At 54.3% G+C, this 23,915-nt stretch overlaps 1 protein-coding gene across 11 annotated transcripts in view; it reads right to left on the bottom strand.

Annotated features, from left to right (window-relative positions):
- Window positions 1–307: 307 nt before the first annotated feature.
- CRTC1 (CREB regulated transcription coactivator 1) overlaps window positions 308–23,915 on the bottom strand; it is a 68,624-nt gene continuing 45,016 nt past the window's right edge. For 2 of the 11 annotated variants that reach the window (XM_084883228.1, XM_084883222.1), the window contains 10 exons: window positions 23,367–23,452; window positions 21,000–21,040; window positions 20,328–20,548; window positions 15,815–15,951; window positions 13,259–13,411; window positions 13,100–13,150; window positions 10,900–11,004; window positions 7,379–7,465; window positions 6,658–6,838; window positions 308–5,245 (listed from right to left, as the gene is read on the bottom strand). In XM_084883228.1, coding sequence (XP_084739354.1) covers window positions 5,034–5,245; window positions 6,658–6,838; window positions 7,379–7,465; window positions 10,900–11,004; window positions 13,100–13,150; window positions 13,259–13,411; window positions 15,815–15,951; window positions 20,328–20,548; window positions 21,000–21,040; window positions 23,367–23,452 — 1,274 coding nt within the window. In that variant the 3' untranslated portion in view covers window positions 308–5,033. Of the gene's footprint in view, window positions 5,246–6,657; window positions 6,839–7,378; window positions 7,466–10,899; window positions 11,005–13,099; window positions 13,412–15,814; window positions 15,952–20,327; window positions 20,549–20,999; window positions 21,041–23,366; window positions 23,453–23,915 lie in introns of all 11 variants that reach the window. The other 9 variants (XM_084883220.1, XM_084883225.1, XM_084883226.1 and 6 more) reach the window with 7 other exon arrangements.

Below are 23,915 nucleotides of genomic sequence, written 5' to 3'. Positions count from 1 at the left end.
TGGTCTCTCTTTGGGAAGATGGTGGAGTCTGGCCTTACTGCTGGCTTCCCTCTGAACTAACTAGCAGTGTCCAGCTGCTGCAGCTCACCCACCCTGAAGTGTCTGATCCAGGATCCTGGGGGGTTGGTTGTTCCCCTTCCGGGACACAGGTCCAAGTAGCTGGCTAGTAGGGTGAGATTGTGAGGGGTGCACATCTGTGTGTCCATATTCATGTGTGCGTGTGGTTCCCACCAGGTGTACCTGTGACACCCATATTTCATCTCTGGGTGAAGAACAGGGGTAGGAAAAACGGGGAGGAGGCAGAGACGAAAACGTTGGGTTTTTATTAGGTTTCATTACAAAGGATGCAAAGGTACAAAGACAAAAGCGTCCACGCCAGAGGACAGGCAGGGGCTGGCCGAGTGCGCCCTGAGCCGCCCGCCCCAGCCCGCCACGGGCACCCACACGCACGGCCCATGGACATCCACAGCAGAGTGTACATGCTGGGGTGGGGGTGGGGGCAGAGCCAGCCTGGGGACAGAGGGACACAGGTGGGGCAGGGCTCAGACCGATGAGTTTGCATATATTAAAGTGCCACCCAGACCCCTTGGGGGCAATTTCCTGGGGGGACACATTAGGGGGCAATGGACCTTGGCTGCCAAAGGCCTCCCTCCCAGGGCCCAGTGGGGAAGGCCATGGCAGTGCCCCTTGTCCGAGCAGGCAAGAGGTCAGAAGTGACAGGCTAGGGTGGGCTGGGCATCAATTGCCCCCAAATTCCAGAACCTGGCTCCTTGGGATGAGGTGCTGGGAACTGGCCAGGAGGATGGAAAGCAGAGGGAGCCATCTGCAGCCAGCATTACCCTGACATACAACCCTTGCCCTTCATTCACCCTGATTGGGAGGGGCCCTGAGACCCATGGGTCTGAGCCAGTAAACAGGAGGGAAACTTTGGCCCAGTCCACAAGGGTCTTGCATCTGCTCTCCAGGAGTACCCCAGCACCCTACCCCCCTCTCCTGGGGAGTGCCCAGTTGCCTGTGGCACATGGGTAATGAAAGGCCTGAGCCCCACTCAACCAGCACCCCTGCAGGAATGTCACAGCGGCCCCTAGTCACATAAAACTGAGAGACCCCCAGGAGTGGAAGCCCAGGGACCAAAAAGAAAGGGGACAGAAACAGACCCAGCTGCACACTTAGTCCAGGCAAGCCTCCGGAGAGGGTGAGGCACCAAGTCCTCCCCCAGCTCTGCAGGCCACACGAGGGCTCAGGTAGCCACAGACCCCTCGCCTGGACCGCCACCGCAGGAGTGATGGGCCAGGACCAGGGTGCCCAGTACCTCAGACCTTGGGCTCCCCATACCCAAGTCCTACCCTGGGCCCCCAAAGCTTTGACCACAGCTTCATCAGAACCCAGGGCTGCTTTGTCAATCCCCTAAAGCCTCCAGAACCTCATATGGGGTTGGGGGTGCCTCCTGTGGAAAAACAAAGTTGAGTCCAGTGGAGGGGGCGTTGGATGGGTGTTTGGTTATAATCAGCTCAGGGGCCCCGTGGCTTCTTATTGAAAGTTGCTCATAGGCACTCATCAGGCCCAGGAAACCTGACAGACAAGGTCCCCCACACTGAACATCTGGCCCCGGCAGAATGCATGAATGGGTAGGGGGCCCCTTGCCCTCCAACAGCGCCTCATTTGACAGAGCTGACCTCATCCACTCCATGTGACATATGGGCCTCACAGCAGACCACCCCACTGGATGTCCTTCCAGGAGTTTGGCCAGTGAAAATCAGGTCAAACACACTAACCACTCGGAACCCTCCTTCACTATGAAAACCTTGGGCAGATAATAGCATAGAGGGCCAAAAAGTCCAGCCCACGCAAGGGGGTGGGGAAGCATCCCTGGGGAAAAGTCAAGCAGCATACAGCCCTGCCCTCGATAGCTGGTCCCAGGGACCCCTGCGAACCAGTGGTGGGCTGGACCCACTTTAATTAGGGCCCCTTCTACTGTGGCTTGTCCCCACTGGGGAGCCTGGCCAACACTGGGATACCATTGGCTATGAGTCCCCACATTTTGCTGAGGGGTTGACCTGCCCCGAGCTTTCCACTGAGGATCTCAAGCACCTCTGCCCCAAGAGACTGGCACTCACCCTTCCTGCCCAGAAGTATCAAGGGGAGGGGGCTGCAGGACGCTCCAAACAGCGCTGCCTGTCTTCCCCCTGTAAGGGCATGGAGCGGGGAGGTCAGCATGGGCACCTGTGATGGGGGATATGATCCCGAGACCCTGTCTTCTCCTCCAGTCAGTCCTAGGCACAACCCTCTTCTCTGGAGAACAGAGAGTCGCTAACCCCAGGATTCATCTCAGCCCATGAGCTATGTAGAGGGACAAACTCATTGCCCTGGGGACTTGGAGGGCAGAGGGTAAACTGAGGCAGATGGGGATTAGGCCAAGCAGCTTGAGCTCCCAGAGGAAAGGTTTGCACAGCTGAGGGGACTCAGCTAAAGCCAAGAGCACTAGGAAGAGGGCAGTCGGGGGACCTGGATGGCCTCTGAGCCCATGTGGGCTCAGTGTCAAGGCTTGAAGTCCAGTCTTGCCCCGAGCTTATTCGAGTAGGACATGGGCGGTAGGTCTACATACAGAATATAGGCACAGGCCCGCCCCTCTTGGTGCAGCTTACCTAAAATCACAGTATTTTCACATCACAAGTCAGAAGACTGATTCCCTTATGCTGTCTTGCCTCAGAAAGTCTTGGCAACTCAAGAATATTTAGTAGAGAAGTGATATTTAAGAAAAAAAAAAAACCCCACAAATTCCCTGTTGCAGACCCCAGGAGGCCTCCCAAGGCCCAGGAAGACGTGGAGATGCCTGGCCGCTGGCTCCTGGTGGGGCCACCTCTGAGGATAGCTCTGCACCTCCACCTCTCATAGGCAGAGGATGCACGTTAATACAATGTCACCTGTGCTCCAGGCCATGGGCCTCGCCTGTCTGTCTGCACCTAGAACTGGTGCTGGACAGATGGGAAGCGTGGGCTGACAAGGCTCCCTCACTGGATCCCAAAGCCTTGTTTGAAAATTGCATCCAGGAAGGTTGCTTGTAAATTTATTAAGGCCATTTTTTAAAAGTTCTACATACAAGTCTAATGGTAACCAAACTCTTCTATGTACATCTAGATGTTCTTTTTTTAAATTTTATTTAAAAAGTCCCCATCTATGTTCCCAGTCCCTGCCACAGAAAAAGGATAGGCCCTGGACCCGGACAGACTGACACTGTGCTCCTCAAGCCCAGACAATGGTGGCGGGGCCAAGTGACTGGGGAGGGAGACCTTCTCACAAGTGTGGCTGCCCAGCTGCTTGGATACATGCTAACAGCCTGGCCAAGGAGCGAAAAGGAAGGACAATTGCTAGGATCAAATCCAGCTCCCAGTGAAAGGGCTCCCGAGGCCGAGGCAGAAGGGTGGCCTCTGGCACCACAAACACACCAGGCAGAAGTGTCAGCTCAACAGCATGTGGAGGAGTAAGTTGAGATGCAACTTGGGGACTGAAACAGAGATTCCTAGTAAAGCTGCCAACAGAAAAGAGAGCCAGCCTGTCACCCCCTCGAAGGGCCTGAGGGCAGAGGGATGGTCACCACTGCCTATCAAGGCACTTTGAGAAGCAAGCACCTAGAAACCCACCACTAAAAGCATGCTGCTCTTTGCCTCCAAACCCAGTCCTACCAGGAGGAGCAACAACAGAAGTGGCCAGGGGGATGAGTGTCAGCTGGTTCTCAGGATGGGGATGAGAGACAACCTCATGTGGGGTGTCTAGGAACAGAGGGGCCACAGCTGCTGCAGCCTCAGGGTCTGGGGCACACCAGCCCTGAGGACTGGCGGGCACCTTTAGGGCGAGGCAGAGCCGGGTCTTCTCCAGGCCCTTAATAAAAACATTGGCTCCTTTCCAGAAGTCTGTTGCGTAGCCAGAGAAAAGGCACCTCCAGTTACCCAAAGCTTCTGTCAGAGTCCTCACCTGGCACAACCTGCCCTCACTGGGCTGGGCAGCCACTCAACCCTTCTGTTTTGAGATAACTTGAGGTGAAACTAATGAGGCTAGGGTCACAGCTCAGATGGCAGACTGCTTCCAGTTAGCTTTAAAACATATGCAATGTAGCATTTCAGGAATAAAAAGATGCTCTCAGGCAAGTATTGGCTTGAAGGAGTCAACTACTCATCTACAGCCAAAATGCAAATACATACCGAAAGAAACAACAGAAAATACAACAAAAATGCCCTGGCCATGCCCTTCCCACCAGTCTGTAAATAACAGTAACAGTGACCATAGCACAGAGCAGGAAAGATGAACACAAGTTCTAAACCCACCCCTAGAAATAACCGACTCCCACATTCATCCCGGCCAGCGGCTTCCTGACAGAGGCAGCCCCAGAAGGATCTGGTGTGGGGGTAGGTGAGGTGGGAGGAGGCTGGGAAGATCTAGCTGCTCTGTTTACATCCACCCCCATGAGAAGGGTTCTAGCATTCTGTTTGCTCAGGAATATATAAAAGACAGCAGTCAAAATAGTGTTTATTTTGCACTGGGTCTATCCCACTCTCTGGCGTTCTCTCTCTTTTGTCGGTGGGGATGGCTCGCTACCTAACCACAACCTGGGGGTGGCAGCTGCAGGGGTGGAGGGTAGGAACCAGGGATGAAGGAAGGCAGTGAGAGCTGGACAACAGTCGGAAATGCACATTGCCCACCACAGTGAGGAGCAGACCCCGGTACCCCCAGGCCTGTGGCCCTGCCCAACATGCTTTTTGCATCTTACAGGGACTGATGGCTCATGGCCTGGGGTGGGAGGTGAAAGAGTGTGCACAGGGGGTAGTCCTAGAGGGCAACTCACAGCCTCCCAAGAAAGGTGGACAGCCGAGGGAGGGCAGGAGGGGGTGCTTGGCGGTATTGCAAGCTCAGAATCACAAGCTCGGCCGTTTGCAGGGACAGAGTGTGCAGTCCCTGGGCTCAGGGAGACTCCGTTGGGACCACTGACCGGCGGGGTGACGGAGCCGTGGCTGGGCAGCAGAGTGCTGGGTGTGCACTCACAGACGGTCCATCCGGAAGGTGTCCTCGGTGGCCGGGTCGGCCAGGACCATGTCAGGGTCATTGAGCATGTGCAGTCCATCCAGGGTCAGGGGGTCAATCTTGAGTTCATCCAGAGGGAACTGGCTGTCAGTGTCGAAGTTGACATCACCAACCCCAACCAGCGTGCTGGTCAGTTCTTTAGAGAGGCTGGGAGGGGACTCTCCTGTCACTGAATTAGGGCGACACAAAAGTCAACTCAGCCTTGGTTCCCTACCCCCACATCAGGGAAGAGGGCTTGGCTACCCCAGGGAACATTTCTAGTTGCCAGGACTGGGGAAGGGGGTGATACTAACATTATGTGGAGACCAGGGACACTGCTCAACACCACAACGCACAGGCTGGCCCTACCCAGAGAGATCCAGCTCAGACATCAGCAGGAAGTCCCCTCCTGTCAGAGAAGCAGGCTGGGCATGTGCATCTAGGGCCCTTCCTGTGGCATGGAGGAAGTCTGGTTCCTATTCAGAGACCCTAGTTCAAACCTGGACTCCCTCCTCTACTTGTGAGGAGTTCCCAAGACAGTTTCCCCATCAAGGAACCAGTATAAAAGTCTCCATCTTGACCAGCCAGAGTTGTTCAGTGGTTGTCAACCTGTGAACCAGGAGGTCACAGTTCAATTCCTGGGCAGGACTCATGCCTGGGTTGTGGGCTTGTTCCCCAGTGGGTTGCATGCAGGAGGCAGCCAATCGATGATTCTTTCTCATCATTAATGTTCATTCTCTTTCTTTCTCTCTCTCTCCCTATCTGAAATCAATAAACACACACACACACGTTTAAAAGTATCCACCTTTCTGGACTGTCAGGGTCATCATGGGGGCCTGGTCCTCTTCGGGTACCTGAGGCACCTTCAGAGTAGGGAGGAAGTACTGGGTCTATACTTGGGGTCCCATCCTTGGGGGGAAGGGGAACTCTGGGCATAGACCCATCCATCCTGGAGATGTGAGTGGGGACCACCAAGGGAGGTCCCACACAGCCCTGGATTATTAGAAAACTACTTCCTTCTTCAATAAAACAAGAACCTTCAGTGGAGGGAAGCAGGGTGATCAGGTGGAGAGGGCTTCACAGGTCTGGGCTCTGCTACCTGGAGCAGAACTCCCTCACACACACTGTGCATGTCCCCAGGCACCTGGCACTATACTCTGGCCTTTTAAGACACATATGGCAGCATGTATAAGCTGTTACACTCCTGTTGACTGTACATGAAGCAGCCCTCCTGTCATGCAGGGATCACCCCCTGCCATGGTCACCTATGTTCCCAACACACTCAGCTAACGTATTCGGGTGCCTGGGTGGCAGGCATAGGGCTGGGAGAGTGACTGGCTCTCTCTAGTTCTTGATCTGAGCACAAGGTGCTGTATGCCTGGTGTGGGGTCCAGGTGTATGTCCCCCTTGCCAGTCTGCAGCCCAGCAGCGAATCAAGGTTAGAACAGGGGTCTGGTCTCTCTGGGTCCACACCAAAGACACCTCAGTTGTGTCATGACTCACCCTACAGGGCAGGGAGTTCCATCTCCCCCAGGGCTGAGACCTATGACAGGGACACCAGGACTGAGACCCCTGCCCAGGACACCTCATACAGGACCTCACCTGTGAGAATGATGTTGGGGATACTGCTGTGGCTGGGATAACCAAGCTGCTGTGGGTCTTGCAGGCTCCCGTGGCTGCCCGTCAGGCCCATCATGGCCGCCTGCGAATAGTTGAGTGTAGAACCCGGGCTGTACAGACTGCTGGAGCTGATGGCGGTCTCCAACATGTTGAACTGCTCCAGCTGGAGGGGACACAGGGTGTGAGGCTGGCCACTGAGCACTGCTGCTGTGGATGGGCTGCCTGAGACTTCGGGACCACCTCTTCTGCAGGATGCCTAGGTCCACCCTCGTGAGGGCTGCTCACACAAGTCCCTCTGCCTGGGGTATCGCCCTCTCCTAATCCACATGGGCATGCCCACATACACACCCTCAGGGCTTGCAGGATGGATGGATGGATAAATGGATGAATGGTTGAGTAACCAGCTCCAGGCAGCGGCCAACCCCTCCTGTGCCCACATGCCTGATTCTGGCCTCCACACAAAGCCAACTTGACCTCCCGCAAACTCACATGCATGGCCCACGCCAAATGCCACCGTGACAGCCACTGCCCATCCCTGTTGGCGTTCACTGACATACCAGATGCATACGCCAGGGGAGGCAAAGGCAGTCACATGCTCCACTGCCTGTAGACAGGAGGTGCTAGGAGCAGAGCTCACTCCCGAGGGCGGGCGGGGTCCGGGCAAGCATTTGCTGAGGGCGCTGTGGCCCGGGCACCCGCTCACCTGGTGGGACAGAGCATTGGCCTGCCTGGCCGCCATCTGCTGCTCATAGTACGAGTCCCCAAACACGCTGCCCAGGGTGGAAGAGTGCTGCAGATAGAAGAGAGGCTTGCTGTTGTCATGATTCCCAAGACTAGGTTGGGGGGAGGAGGGGAGCTCCTATAGGCCAGTTGATCCCACAGGGAGGCCCCTGAGACCTAGTGAAGGATGCACGAGACAAGGGAGGTGGATGACAGCTATTCCAGGGTGCCTACACTGAGCTGGCAACTCCCGCATCTCAGGATGATGGCTTCTTTCTCCTGCTTGCTGGGGACAGGGTGGCTCTACACCCTGGCATTTCCCAAGAACGCCACCCCCCATCTCCGTTCCTTAAGCTCAGATGTAGGTGACCTCCTTTCTGTCAGACAGAAGATGAGGGAATAGGGGCTATGAGGATCAGGAACCCCGACAAGTCCCAGAGGAAAGCATGTAACTGGAGCCAAGGCACAAGGTTCCCTAGATATTCAGAATGAGACGAGCACTTGGTGAGACCCCCTGTCCACACATGTGGACAGGATGGGTGCAGAACAAACATAGGACAGGCACTCAGAAAGCCCCTCTCACCTGCTGACTCCTGGAAGCCTGCCCTCGAGACCCCAGAGCTCACTGGTAGGCATGCAGCCCCATTCCTGCTTGTTCAAGGCTGACCAGGGAAGGGGGCTGGGAGATGATCCTGGGAGAGAAGCAGGGGGCTAGGACCTCAGAGGTGGTGGAGACACCAGATAGAGCTTGGAGCCCCTGCCCATTCTGGAGATACTGCCAGGGATGGCAGGATGGAGCCTGGCAGGATGTGGGAGGGAGAAAAGGGATGGCTGGTGTGTGTCCCGGCTGCACCTGAAACACCAGGCCTGGACAGATATATTCCCAGCCCGGACCCAAAGTGTCTCTCCTGCAGGACAGGGTATCTCATGGAAGTTGCTGCACCATGGCCATTCCCAGGTGTTACAAGTGATGTGTGTGCCGAAACCGGTTTGGCTCAATGGATAGAGCGTCGGCTTGGGGACTAAAGGGTCCCGGGTTCGATTCCGGTCAAAGGCATGTACCTTGGTTGCGGGCATATCCCCAGTAGGGGGTGTGCAAGAGGCAGCTGATTGATGACTCTCTCATCGATGTTTCTAACTCTCTATCTCTCTCTCTTCCTCTCTGTACAAAATCAATAAATATGTTAACAAAACAAAAAAACAAAAAACAAGTGATGTGTCTGGCATGCATCTTCTCAAATTTCTCCACAGATCAAAGGTCTAGAACCTTCCCTCTGAGTTCCCTGTTCTAGAAAGGTCCCCACAAGCTTGACACTGGCCAACGCTTGAGTCTCAGGCTTCCATTCCAGACAAGGATTGGCCACAAACCCCCGGCTATGCCAGGTGGTCAGTGGGCTGAGAGCAGATAGGGACAGATGGCTACCCTGGTGGGCAGGGAGGCTCCTGGGGATGAATGTTAAACACCAGGGAAGAGTTAAAAATTACCAGCTTCAGGTTTAAAAAAGGGGCTGAAGGAGTTCTGGGCTGGGTTTGCCCATGAAGGAGGTGGCAGGTTTCTTCCGAGGCACCTGTTCCTATCTCTGTGGCCTTGGCCCCAGAGAGGCCCAGCATGCACAGGGGACCGCAGGGCATGGTTTCTCTTGTGAGGAGGCCATGAGAGTTTGCAGGAAGGTCCGCTCAGAACTGAAGAGGGAGGCAGCACACAAGACACATCTCAACTGCTTGAGGCTCAGTGCATCTGCTCCAGGCCTGGGAGGCAGAGGCCCTTGGGGCTGGCGATTGTGTCCTGGAGAACTCAACCTACAGAAGGAAGTCAGGTCTGCCCTCTGCCCAGCATTGTCCCTCTAAGCCAGTGTCTCTGGTTGGGGTCAGAGACGCTGATGGCCTCGTCTTCACACCTGAGTTAGCAGCCTGCATCCCTTGACAGATGGACTGACACATAGATGGTGGCTTGACATGACAGAAAAAGGCTCTGCCTGGGATGGACCACTTTGGTGGAAACAAATCTCTCCTGAAAGAAATCTACTTGACCCTCAAATTCCTGTCCTGCTTTGAATTAGAGGGATGCTACTCAGGGATTGTCCCCAGGGAGGGCTGCCCATCTCAGACAGGTCCCACCTGCTGCCGCCCCTGCCAGGTTCAGCTTTTCCAGCCTGCTATATCCCCCAGTACCACATGACGAGACCACTTTCTGGGAGCCATAAGAACTGAGAGCTGTGGTGCATGAACAGAGAGCATGGAGACATGAGGCCAACCCCTGGCCTGTCCCAAGCTGACTGCCACCCTTCTGGCCTGCCTATGGAACAAGAGGCTGCACACTGACAGTCCCAGCAGGATCCCTGGTGGGTGTGGGTGTGGAGGCAGCACCTGGGGGCCCCTCCTCTAGCAGATGAGGCCTCAAGTCCTCCCCGGATGGGATGTCCCCTGTCCCAATGCACGTCTGGGCTCAGCGTGCACGGTGAGCTGGGGGCAAAGGCTGCCTGTCCAGAGGGCAGCTCTGCTCCTTGCTCTATGCGGAAAGGCGAATCCTATCTTCCCTCGGCTGAGAATAAGGGTTGGGACCTGGGGCACTGCAGGGGCTCCTAGGGGTTTCTCAACTTAGTGATATTTTGGAGACTGAGGGACAGAGTCCTGGAGAGGCTTCACTGTAAGCAAGATGTCTTGGGCCCAGATGTCAGCTTCTCAAGCACCCCTTCCCCTCTGATGGAACATTCTGGATGGAATATGACTACGGCCAAGTGAGGTTGAGAGGAACCCTGAGGAACCTGGACAGGGGATGTGCATGTTAGATATCGGGGACCAATTGTGCCAGGTGTGGGAGGGTAACCTGCATCTGAGAGGGTTGGTCAAGTCCTGCCTGTTGCCTAGGGCCTGGGGTCAGCCTGCCTCATCTGTGGAAGGGGGACAGGACCTGACAGGCTAGAGTACTGTTCAGAGAAGCTTTCTGGGGGACACACCTTCCTATGGGATAAAGGGTAGGGAAGGGGGTGCGTGGTCAGCACCTGCATAACTGGCTGTCACATCAGCTGTACTCCAAAGCAAGGGGAATTACCCCTCCCCCCTTTTCAAAAGCCTCAAGACACCAGGCCTCAGGGTGGTCAGATGCAGGAGAGGACATGTGAACAGGCTATTGGATGTCATGTTTGAGCAACACTTGGGGCTGTCCCCAACCATGGATGAGGAGCTGGGGTGTGGCTGACACTGAGATCCTGTATGTGCCCTGACTAGGGATCAAACCCACAACCTTGGTGTATCAGGACAACACTCTAACCACTGAGCTGCCTGGCCAGGGCTGGCACTGAGATCTTTAACAGGCTGAGGAGCTCACCACCCCCAGCTGGGGCTCTGCACAGACCAGAGGAGCAGCAGGCACGAGGGGCAGCGCTTTTGCCTCCCAGCCTCATGGAGTGGACGAGATGGGATGATGTGAGGCACGAGGCACAGATGGTGGGCAAGGGCACAGGGGGGCGAGGTGAACTGGGCGTGGAGTGGCGCATCCCTTACTTGTGGGGAGCTCCCAGGGGAGAAGCCTTGATTGGAGACAGGTGAGGTGGGAGACTGGTTGGCCGGGGAGCCGGCACTAGTGCGGTACTGCTGCAGAGCCGGGGCCTGCGATGACAAACAGGTCAGGACGTGGAGGCCCCAGCCCGGCTCCCAGCTGAGCCTCCCACAAGCCCACACCCCTCAGTGAGCAGGGGACCTGGGGCCAGAGCTTGGGGCCTCAGGGGTACCTGTCTCCAAACCCAGCTCCCAGGTGTGGGGGGCTGGAGACAGAGAACCTAGAACTGAGTGTCATGGAATTGTCCTGATGGGCTGTTGGGGAGTAAGGTTTGGGTCCACCTCGATTCAACATGCTTCAAAACACCCACACTACATACATGTGCACATAGCTACACACATGCACCCTCACACACACGACGGCAGAGATGGCCTAGGACTGGGCAGGTAGGCATTGCCTTTTGCTCATGACTCTGGATGGATCCCTGGTTCTCTCAGTCCTGAGTCTGTACAGGCACATCCTTCCCACTTCAAGGTGTGGAACTGACAGCAGGGCTCCCAGCACTGAGAAGTCACCATCACTGGCGTGGCTTAGGACAAGCCTGATGGGGTCAGGCTCTCCAGAGACCTCAGAGGGCTGGCTACCTCCTCGTTCAAAGGCAGAGGCCTGTGGCTTCTTACCAGGCCCTGGTTTCTCACCACAGATGAGACAGGCTGGGCCAGGATCTGGATTTAAACCCTGCCTGACCTCTCTGAGCCTGCTGTTCATGGAGGCCCGGATAGCCAGCCAAGGCCCTATGAATGCTCAGTCTCCATTTCCTCAGTGATCTACTCTGAGCAGCTTGTGATGGAAGTTGAGCCTGGGTGGGACATGGGAGCTCAATTAATAGGGTGTGGGTGGCACTAGGGTGTCACTTGGTGAAGACCAGGAAAATGTCCAGAGAGATGTTCTTGCCTGGGAGAGTTTGCAGAAACTCTGGAGGAGACTGCCTGTGCCCCAAGGGAGCCAGGAGGCCCTGGGGGTACCAGGAGATAGACTCTCTGACCCGGGAGCCTGGGGAGGCACTGTGTGTGCACCCCACAATGTCCACCCAGCTCCACAGCCAGGCCTACTACAGGAGGGTGTTGGGGAACTGGGTGCCCAGGTCAGCCCCAACTCAGAGCTGCCCCCACACTTGCTGTGTTAATGCTAAAGGAAGGTTTGGGTGCTTTCCTGTGTGGGGGGGTGCCTGGTTGCTGAGGGGTTGGAGCAGCTTGGAAATGTGATTCTCTACTGTTAGGTCACTGCTGGACCACCAGCTTGGGGGGGGGGGCGCAAGGGGGCTGTTTTTTGCAGAGCACGTGATGTTCTGAAGGCTTTATCCCATGGCTGTTAGCTGAGGGCTGAATGGGGAGGGCTCACTATGCCCCAAACATGGGTCTCTGTTCCTCTGGATGTGGCCAAAGGTAGCAATGACCACTCCCTTCCCCCGAGAAATCAGGGTAAAATTCTGAACAATCAGGAAGCTTTGGGTTTACAGAGTTAAAAACCTAGCTCAGCCCTGAAAGGGTATCCAATGGTCTGAGCTGCAGCCCCTGGCTAGGCACAGAGTCCCATGGTTTGGCCGCAGCTCCCCTGTCGCAGCCCAGGAACTGGGTCCCATGGTCCCATCCTATAATTGAGCTGCAGCCCTGGTCCAGGCACGGGGGTCCCAGGTCTGAGCTGAAGCCCCCGGCTCAGTCACTGTGCTGCATCCCTGCCTCTCCTCCAAGTTCACCCCTACTCTCTGGCTTGCAGATGCTGTTCCTCTGGCCCTGAGAGCTGTGCCCTCCTTGCCTCCAGGGAAGCCCGTTTTGGATGGGAAGGGCAGGGCAGGTATCAAGGGCCATGGGGAATGGCTTGGCAGCCAGACATGGGTAGCCCATATTAGGTAAGGTTTGGGGCACTGATAGGTGCTTGTGCCTTGGTTTCCCCATGTGTACATGGGGTGACATCCTCAGCAGAAATTCCATTGGTGTTGAGCCCCTGGCAGTGTCTGCTTCACCCCCAAACCCTGGCAAGTTGGCCTCCAAATGGAACCTTGAGGTGGCTGCAGACAAAACTGGGCACCCAACTCCCTTTGGGTCCTGGGCACCCAAGGCAGCCTCCCACAGCCCCGCATTCCTCCTGCATGACCCCACAGCCAGGCCCCACAGCCAGGCCTCGACGACCATGTCCTGGGCTTACCGAGGCGATGTCGATCCCCATCGGCGGCTGGCCTGGGTTGTCTGGGGGGGACTGGGGGAGAGAGGACGGTACTGTGACCAGGAGCGGGGGCAGCTGGGGTCCCTGCGTCAGGCTCGTGCTCGGCATCAGGGGACTGCCTGGGGGAAGGCTGATGGGCACCTGTGGAGGTGGTGGGGAAGGCTGCTGCTGGGATACTGGCGGCGGGGGTGGCGGGGGCTGGGGCTGCGGTGGAGTTGATTGCTGGGAGCCTGCCTGAGTGAAGAAGGCGTAGGGCAGCTGTTGCTCCAGAGACAGGGCATCCATTGCCACGGCCTGTGGAAGAGAGGGGCATCAGATTCAGGAGTCAGCAGTGGGGGCCAGGCCACAAGCACCTGGCCTCTGAGGGGCGCTCATGGCCTGGCAAGCTCAGCAACGATGTGATAGATGAACAAAGAGACATCCACACCCTGGACCTGGGAGGCACAGGCCTAAACGGGGCCTCACCTAGAGCTATGGAGGGTCAGTGGACCTGGGCATTTAATCCAGCTGGCTGCACCCTACACCCAACCTGTCTTTCTTTTACCCTCACTGCACACAGAGGTAGCCACAACCTTCTGTATTAACATAGGCTCAGGAAATTCTGGCCTCTCTGAACTGAAGTTTCCCCACTGCAGGCAGGCACCACGTGTCACACTATGGAAACCTAGAGGGTGGCCAGCACCTAGCCCCCTCGGAGAGGGGAAGGGACTGCTCATCACCATCCTGCAGCCTGGCTCTCTTGGGGAGGTTAGAGAGGTTGCGAGTGATGAAGGTACTGATGGAGCCAGGAGGTGATAACAAGTTCAAACTTCTCAGAGTTGGAAAGAGGAAAATAAGCAGAGGAAGTTTTCAACAGTCATGAGTCTGTGCAGAGTCCCTGGGATACGCAGGAATCCTGCCCTGTGATGGAGGCAGTACATGCCCGGGAGCTTAGCAGATGCCTAATCTCTAGTAAGTACTTTCCAGAAAGAGAAAGCAAGCCTGAGAGCCTGGGGGTGGAGAAAAAGGGCAGGGGTCACAGATGCAGAGAGTGATGACACAGCTGCTAGAAAAATGATCATGGCTCTTCTGGATCCTGATCTGAACAAGACCACTGTACAAGCAGACACAGGGGAACCAGGCCCAGAACAGGCATCAAAATGTGTGAATGACTTAATTTTGTTTTAAGGAATCATGTCACCAAGGTTATATTTAAAAAACAAAGAACAAAAATGTTAACTGTCAGCCCTAGCCGGTTTGGCTCAGTGGGTAGAGTGTCGGCCTGCGGACTCAAGGGTCCCAGGTTCGATTCCGGTCAAGGGCATGTACCTTGACATCCCCCAGTGGGGGATATGCAGGAGGCAGCTGATTGATGTTTCTCTCTCATCAATATTTCTAACTCTCTCTCCTTCTTTCCTCTCTGTAAAAAAAAAAAAAAAAAAAAAAAAAAATCAATAAAAAAAATATTTTTTTAAATGTTTTCTGTCAGGGATTTTTAAAAAATAGTCAGGCCTTGCCTGAACCAGTTGGCTCAGTGGTAGAGCGTCGGTCTGCAGACTGAAAGGTCCCGGGTTCAATTCCGGTCAAGAGCATGTACACTGGTTGCGGGCACATCCTCAGTAGGGGGTGTGCAGGAGGCAGCTGGTTGATGTTTCTCTCTCATTGATGTTTCTAGCTCTCTGTCCCTCTTTCACTCTCTTCCTCTCTGTAAAAAATCAATAAAATATATATATTTTTAAATAGTCAGGCCTTAATTTGTGTGGCTCAGCTGGTTGAACGAGGTGTCACTGGTTTAGTTTCCAGTCAGGACACGTACCCAGGTTACAGGCTTGATCCCCAATCAGGGTGCTTTTGGGAGCAACCAATCAATATTTCTTTCTCACAGTGATGTCTCTCCCCCTCTCTAAAAAGAAATGAAAACATGTGTTTAAAAATTAACAAAATAGACAAATTCCTAGAAACACACAAATTACCAAAATTGATCCAAGAAGAAATAAAAAATCTGGGTAGACCTATATCAAGGAGGTTGAATCAATAATCAAAAGCCTAGGTAAAAACCTAGCTCAGCCTTTGTAGAATATCCAATGGACTTTTATCCCAGTGAAGATAAAAGCTCAGACCTCAGGTGGCTTCGCTCATGAATTTTACCAAACATTTAAAGAATTAATACCAATGCTGCTCAAACTCTTCAAAACAAACAAACAAACAAAAAACAAGAGGAGGGAACGCTTCCTAACTCATTCTATGAGCCTCAACTAAATAAACAGGAGAATTAAATTACTAAAATCAGAAATGGAAGTGGGAACGTTACTACCAACTTTACAGAAATATGAGAGAGTACTATCACTGTGAACAATCATACACCAGCTTGCTGCGTGACCTAGATGAAACACACCATTACCAAAAAATCAAAATGACATTAAATAAAGGGAGAGATGGGGGATCTCTCTAAAATTTTATTTTGGAAAATTTCAACTAGATCCTAAAAAAGAGAAAGTACCATAATTGAAATATGCCCTATTCACACAACAAATGCTAACGTAGGACCTGCCCATGATGGCACAGGGGACTCCAGGCCACTGGTTAATGCATTTCTCATGCGTTTAAAAAATTGACAAAAAGCCAAAAATGTTAGGCTGTTTGTAAGGTCTTCCTGGAAGGAGTAGGAGGCCTCCCAGAGAGAACTGGGCCGTCCCCCACCCCACTGCGCCCTCGAACCTGAGTGATGGGTGACAGTGGGGAGAGGGTGGGTGACACCTGCTGTGCCTGCTGCTGCCGCCGTGTCTCCGAACTCAGGGACAGTGGGCTGACGTTGGCCGGACGGTGCTGCGGTGAAGAGCCTGGAGTGTTCATCCCTGGAAGGAAGGAAGGGTTGGCATGACTCTAGCCTCCAAAGGGCCACTCATACACTCCAAAGGTCCACTGCTGGGGACAGCTCAATTGCTCAGACATAAGCCAGTGGCATGACCTGATTGCCAAATCCAGGATACTGCCTCCAAGATCCTGGGGACCCCAGCTCTATGTGGTCTCTATTCTCCTTCTAAAATCCCATGATGACCAACACCCTCCCTACTGATCCTGCCATCCCTCCAGGAGGGGTATGTCTTGAAGGTCCTGCTGGGCAGCACTTTTTTGCCTCTGGACTGCTACATGATTGGCCCTTAGATGGACATGTGACCAGGCTGATCCAATGAGAGACTGACCTAGGATTTCTGATGGAACTCCGAGAGAAGCTGGAGGGAGGGAGGGAAGGAGGGAAGGAGGGAGGGAGAGAGAGAGAGAGAGAGAGAGAGTTGTGTGAGATTCTGTGGCTGGAAGAATGAGGTGGCAGAGGCAGCACCTGAGCCCCAGATGCAGCTACACTGGCACTTCCCCTCTTTGGGAGACAATCAATCTACTTTTTTCCCTAAACTGGCTTGGGTTTTGGTTAGCTTCAAGCAAGTCAGTCTTGCCCAACACTGCAGTTTCCTCTTGACCTTCATGCCCTCCTCACCCTCATTCAATGCACATGTCCTTTCTCTTAATTGCTCTTCCGGCCAGATTTCCTCTCAACCCTGGATTTGTATAATTGGCATCCCCTCTACCTCCCCATCTCACTTCCACCCTCTCCAGCTCCTCAGTGTATTTTCCAAGCTGGACCATTAGCTCCACTGGCATGCCTAAGCTAGAAACTCAGTTATGCTTTATCTTCTTCCAAAACCCACATTCCTGATGGAGCTCCTGCCAGAGACTCCACATCCTTCTCTCCTCTTGGCCCCCTCCCCCAGTAACCCAATCCCTGGATACAACTGTTGTGAAGGACTTGAGTGAAGTCAAATTCAGTGTGGCAGCATTTGGGGCTTATGTTATCCCAGGGCACTGTGCCAGACAGGCAACAGGCCCGCTGATGCAATGAGGAGCCCTGGGGGCCTGGCCTGACCACCCAGACTCTGTTTCCATATCCTTGAGATGGAGATGATATCAGCTGTCCTTGCCAGTTAATTGTGAGGCTTTAATGAATTGAACTGTGAGTCAAGGCCAGTGAAGGTGCCTAACTCATTCATGGGAGCCAGGCCCTCCCTGGCAAGAGCACCAGATCAACCTTGTTCCAGCAGGTAAGACGACAGGTTCACGGGCCAGTTAGAATGCACTCAGTGTGCACTGAGAGAGATGATGGGCAGCTGCTTGTTGTGTCATCCATGCGAGGAGAGCCAGGTCACTTCCCCTTGGATGCCCTGGTGGCTCCTCCTGGCCCAGCAATGCGGGGCACCTGGTGCCATAGATCGCTCCTGAGGCAGGACCTGGGGATCCAATTTCTGCACAGACCTTGGGACCCAGAAATCAGGCTGCTATGGACACAGGGACATCAAGGGAGCCAGGGTCAGAGGCCTGGGCAGGAGTCCAGGAGACACCTGCTCAGAGCACAGTTGGAATGGGTACCCTGGGCAGTTCCCTCACCACCTCTGAGTGTCCGTCACTTCATAGGTCCAGCAGGCTGAGGAACATGTGACACCCAGAGAGCGCAGATGTCAGTGTTCAGTAAGCAGCAGAGTCAAATGCCAGGAGTGAGAGGAGCGGTGGGGTGACAGGGGCAGGTGGGCCCGTGGTAAACTGGAGCTCTCTGGCCCACCTTGGGGCATGGGATCTTGACCCACTGCTGCTAGGCCTTCTGATTCAAAAGAAACCAGAAATCCAGGTTTGTACATGCACTCTCCTGATGCTTAAGTATCTATTCAACGCGCCACACACACAGAGTCGTGGGATAGACAAAATACATCACTGGGCTGGATTTGGCACTTGGGCTGCCAGCCTCTAACATCTGCCCTGAATACAAAGGTGGTTTTGAATCCTCTGCTGAACTGCAGAGTGAGCTCCTGGCCTCACACGGGGGCCCGAGGGTGGACGAATGCCTTACTGTTGAATTCTTTTTGGCAACCTGGGTTACCTTTGGGAAAAGGAGTGGGGCCAGTTGGAAGGGAAGTCTGGGCAGGCAGGGAGAGCTGCCAGGGGAGGACGAGCCAGGTAAGCAGGGCCCATCCTCAGACACATGAGCCCTGAGTGCAGGAGCGGCCAGGCAGAGCAGTGCCAAGGAGGAGGACCAGGCCTATTGTCCTCCCAGGTCCGAGCGGACAGCCAGGGAACTGACTTCAGCGAATGTGGAAGGGGACGAAAGGGGCCGCTGTCTCCCTCTCTGATGGGGAGGCCTCTTCCTTCTCTTGGGCTCATGATCTGACTGTTGGGTGAGCTGGGGCGGTGGGGGTGGGGGGCAGTCTCCATGTGTGCCAGAAGCTTAGGCTCAGCTCGATTTAAAACGCACTCAGAAAGTGAAGCCCCTGTCAGGCGAGCCGCTGGAGCGGCAGGTTTGAAAACAATCCAACACATGTCAGACATCACTGGCAAATACTAGAACCAGGTGGCGAGGGTCCGATCCCCGCCCCCGGATCCCCCTCCCATATGCAGCCGATTCAGGGTCTACAGCTTTCACATGTGCTTGTTTTCCTGGGCTTGTTTAGACTCTGCTCAGGTCAGAAGTGCACAGCTCCTGGTGGGCGCTGGGGGCTGCCAAGGACTCTTGGTGGAGGGGGCTGGTCCTCTGGAGGCCAAAGTCAGAAGTGGGGGGAAATGGGGCCAGGAAACGGCAGTGTCAGCATCAGCCAGGGAAAGCGGGGGTGGAGGTGGGGCGGCAGTCCCCGAACCAACCTTCCACTCTCTTCCTTTGCATCCTGGTCTCTAGGGGCCATGGGTCTTGGGCTTCCCTGAATCTATTCATTTGGCTTTGGGCCTTTGCGGGGTGTGTGTGTGTGTGTGTGTTCATGGCTGGGGTGGTGCCCTTTGCTCTGTAGCTAAGCCTGGGTGGGCATAGGGCCAGGGGCAATCTCAACATCCTCAGGCCAGAGTCCCACTCCTCTCTTCATTGTCTGGCTTCCATCCTCTTATCTAAAAACCTAGGAACATGGTACTGTCTCTAACACACCTCACATTCGCAAGCCCCATGGACACCAGAGGTAGGACTGACTCTCCACCACTCCTCACATCAACCCAGCTCCCAGGCCAGCCAATTTCCCCCCGAAACTCTCTTCAGAGTGTCTGATGGGGCCCTGCCTTGGTCTAGGTGTGGCCTCCACTCTGACAGCCTGTTCTCCCCGGGCAGTGAAGGTGACTCTGAGCATGTGACTATCTCAAAAAGTGCTACATGATGCTGCCCACCACACTCAGGGTGATGAACATGTGAATGCGGTTGATCTGTGGTCCCTGGGCAGGAAGAAGGGAACATGAGGTAGTGCTCTCACTGACCACCCCGCCTGATACCTTTGGGCTCACAGAGGGGCCCCCTTGGGCCCTCTTGCTCACTGGGGCTGCTGGGAGCACTCTGTCTCCTCTCTGAATGCAAACCCACACATCCCACAGTCAACTCAGTGCAGGGGTCGCAGTGGGGTTGCAGGGGAGTGAGGCTTAGCCTAGGGGACAGCGAGATCAAAGTATAACTCAGGGTGAGTACAGAAAAGCAAAAAAGCAAAGCTGTGTAAGACGCCAGATGGAGGGTGTGAGCAGAGGCCCGGAGGCCACGCTATGGGAAGGTGGTGTGAGCAGAGATGGGGCAGATGAGGGGCCCCTGAAGCCTAGAGGAAGAGGAGGACCAGAGGGGAGGAACAGCATGTACAGAGGCCCCACGGTGAGCTCATTAGCTGGAGAGAGGTGTGGGAGGTGAGGGGCTATGCAAGGACCCGAGCAGAGGAGGGCCATGAGCTGACAGCTGTTCTGGGTGGAGAAGAGGCTGGGACTGAGAAGGGGAGTGGCAGCAGGGGAGGCTATACAGAATGAGGAGGGTCCGAGTTAGGCTGGGTCCTGATGGTGGGGCTAATAGACATGCCAGTTGGTGAGGGTGGACAGGAGGACAAAGGGAAAGTCTGGTCCCCACTCTCTAAAGGTCCCAGCACTCCTCACAACCACTGTCCCATCCTTAGAGACAACATGAGCCTTCCCATTGTGGGCCTTTGCCCAGGCTGTGCCCTCTGACCTAACACCACTCGCCTTGGGATAGCCTAGTAACACCAAGCCCCCAGTAGGCTCTCTGCTCCTACTTTATGCCCAGAATTTTGGAAGTGACCCTGCTCAGTCGTATTTCTCTCTTGCTCTCTCTTTTTTTACACACACACACACACACACACACACACACACACAAACACACACCGTCCTTGCTAGCAGGTGAACTCTGCCATGGTAGGAAGTGCCCTCGCCCTCCCGGCCTTACCCTGGCCAGTGCTGCCGATGCCCAGATGTGTCAGGTTGGCAGTGAGGTTGCCGGTGCTGCTGGAGCTGCTGAGCGCTGGGAAGGTGGGCTCCTCAGGGTCCAGCGGGGTTGGAAGTGGGGAGGGGAAGTGGATGTTGGTCAGGTCAGGCAGGGAACCCCCGGTGTTGTGGGTGGTAGGAATCAGGGCTGTAGTGTTTTCCTGGTCAGCAGATGGAAAGATGCTGGGAAAAGGCCAGACATAGGGGAGTTGACCTCTTGGACTGTGACTGCTGGTTCTCCCCCAGAAACTGTGGTGGCAGTAGTGGGGGATGTAGGGGGGGGGGGGGGCTTGCAAAAAAAAAACACACACTACTTGGTGCAAAAGGACATCCTGCCATCAGATGCTGTCATGCTTGAGAAACAACCATCAACCCAAACCTCCGATGGGAAGCAGTCTATCCTGCAGGGCATGGAGAGGGGATTGGATGAGGGTCCTCCTGCTGTCTGAGGACAGTGTGTCTAAGGGGTGGAAGCATCCCCCAGGGCAAGCCTTGCTGGATGGCCACCTGCATCTTAGCATCCCTCTTGTCTGGACTTGTAGCCTCTCGTGAACAGGGGGAATTGGAGTGGGGTTACCGGCTGAGCAGCCCCTGGTGGCCATAGGCATGCAGGGCAGGTCCCACTGTGACTTACTTGATTCCAGGGACCTCACAGGACTTGGGCCTGGACCCTGTCTGAAAGAGAAGACAGCAGAGGCTCAGCAGCCTCCTCGTAGCATGTTGATCTCCCCAAGAGGGCTGAGTGATGCTCAAGGAGAAGCAAGCTTATGGGGTCCAGGGAGTCCCACAGATGAAGAGCGTCCCTAAGAGATTGTGTGTGTGTGTGTGTGTGTGTGTGTGTGTGTGTGTGTGTGAGAGAGAGAGCGCGCGCGCACGCCCCAGACATGCCCAGGGGCTAAACCAAGAGTTAAGTGGAGAGGATCTCCCTATGGTCCCTCCCAGCTTCACTGTGTCTGCCTGGTAAGGTGGCACAGTCCAGGCAGGGGTGATGTGGTGCCTTGTCAGAGCTGGTGTCCCGGGGGATTGTGTTGCCTGCACTTTGTATCTCAGCCCCTCAGGCTGTGCCACAGCTGTTGGCCACCAGGCTCTGTAGAGTGGAAACATGGGTGGCTGAGGCTAACCCCTCATATCTTCCTGGATCAGGATGGGAAGGAGAAGGAGTCTCAGGGCAGAGACTGCCTCTGCTCAGCATCTGTCTGTCCACCCCCAGAAAGAGCATCATGTGGGGAAGCCTGAGGCAGCTTGGACTGGTTGCCCTGAAACAAAGAGGCTGCCACTGTGGCCTTCCTCTGGTGCCTAGAGGTTTAACTCCCATGGGGACCCCAGCACGCCACCACTTGAGGACCAGAACTCTGGCCACCCTGCAGGCTAGCCCAGGAGGAGGGGTCCTAGGGAAACACTGGTCAGTAAGACCTCTGTGAGCTAGAGCAGCGGTCACCAACCGGTGGTCCATGGGCAGCTGCTGATCTGTGAGGTCTGAAAGGTTGGCGGCCGCTGAGCTAGAGACACTGTTGTCACAGGAGATCTGCAGGATCGAGGCCAGGCCTCTAGATTCTCATTCAAGGACAAAGCAAATAACTCCCTTCCTAAGGCAGCAGACAAGACAGGACAAAGCCTGCATGCTGACAGGAATTCTGTCTGCCTCTGGGGCCCTCAGGTAGACACTCCTGTTGATGTGTTCTTTAGGGATTACCAGACAAGAACTTGGACCCACTGGGGAGGGCTGGGCCAGCCCACAAACACACCCAGTGAGAAGGGAATGCCTGACTGGCAGTAACTGGGCCGCCTCAGGAGGCTTGTGACCTTGAGCTTTTGTAGGAAACTGGGTGGAAGGGGTTTCTACATGGCCACAGGCTCCTTAATTCTGGGAATAAACATTAGCTTTATTGCTGGATTTTTGCAAAGCACCTTGACAATGACTTTTTAAAGAATCTTTTGAAAAACACTCCATATACACATTATTAAGAATTCACACACCCTTTGCCAGTAGAGTGTCAGCCCCCCACCAAAAGGTTGTGGGTTCGATTCCTGGTCCCAGTCAGGCAACACACAGGAGGCAACAAAGTAATGTATCTCTCACATTGATGTTTCGGTTTCTCTTCTTCTCTCTCTAAAAAGCAATGGAAAAAAATACCTATGGGTGAGGATTAAAAAAAAAATCTCACCAGCATGCTGGGCTCTGCCACCCTCTTTTGCTCCCAACACTAGCCATCTTCTCTTTCTTTATGGCAGGACTACATTCAGGTGCAGGGACCCTGATGTCCTTGTGTCATTTTGTGCAGGGGCCGTACTAATCCCTTATTCTCCAATTTTAGTGTGTGTGCTATGAAAGGAAGCACGGGATTTATTTATTGTTTTTTAAAAACATTTTTTTACTAATTGTATTTTCAGAGAGGAAGGGAGAGAGAGAGATATAGAAACATTAATGATGAGAGAGAATCATTGATTGGGTGCCTCCTGCACGCTCCAAAACCCCCGACATGTGCCCTGACCAGAATCAAACTGATCTCCGGTTCATAGGTCAATGCTCAACCACAGAGCCACACTGCCAGGCTTATTTAATTCTTTACATACTTTTCACCAGTGTAACAGGCCTGCATTTGGATTATATCAGCTGGCATGAGTGATCAAATCTGAGTGAGGGTTTTACTTCAGGGAGGATGAAGCTCCTTCAATGTGTTGATTCTTCATCTTTTTTTTTTTTTTTTTTTTTAATATATTTTACTGATTTTTTACAGAGAGGAAGGGAGAGAGATAGAGAGCTAGAAATGTCGATGAGAGAGAACCATCGACCCGCTGCCTCTTGCACACCCCCTACCAGGGATGTGCCCGCAACCAACGTACATGCCCTTGACCGGAATCGAACCTGGGACCTTTCAGTCCACAGACCGACGCTCTACCGCTGAGCCAAACTGGTTTTGGCTGATTCATCATCTTTGCTTGGCTGTGCTTAAAGAAAGACCAAGAAAGAAACCACTTCCAAAAGCCCAAAGGCTCTTACCTTCTTGGTGTCCCATACTTGCTTGGAAAGGTTCTTGTCTGTCTCTGATGTGGTCTCCTCCATTCCTGGGACTGTTAGTAGTAAGACTAGAGTGAGGTGTGGAGAGAAGGAGAGTCAGAAAGGGAATCTCTGCAGCTGCCTGGCGGTAGCAGGAGGGCACTTCCCTGACATACAGTCATAACCATGATAGTAGTGTGCCCCAACAGTGACTTCTGGGGATTGTACTAAAGTACAAAATGGAATTCATTAAAACAAAATGAAAACATTAAAAAAAAAAAAGTCAGAGAACCTGTGACTTAAGCTCTAGAGCTAAGGACGTGTGTTATTCAGCCTCCCAATGGGACTGACTCAGCCTTGGAGATGGCGGGCTATAGAGAACAACTGAGAACTTCTCTTCGGCTCCTGTGAATGGCACTGCCCTGAGCGCACCTGACTCTCTCTCTTGGGCCATCGTCACAGTGTCACACTGCTCAATGCTAGATGGCTTGGGTGGAGCCTCGTGGTAGCCGTGGCCCCTTAAGTTAGTTGAAATGCCAGCCAATCCTTGAG

Source organism: Pipistrellus hanaki (assembly GCF_964339955.1).
Source record: "Pipistrellus hanaki genome assembly, chromosome: 5".
Classification (NCBI taxonomy): domain Eukaryota; kingdom Metazoa; phylum Chordata; class Mammalia; order Chiroptera; family Vespertilionidae; genus Pipistrellus; species Pipistrellus hanaki.
This window is presented reverse-complemented; position numbering and strand designations above follow the sequence as displayed.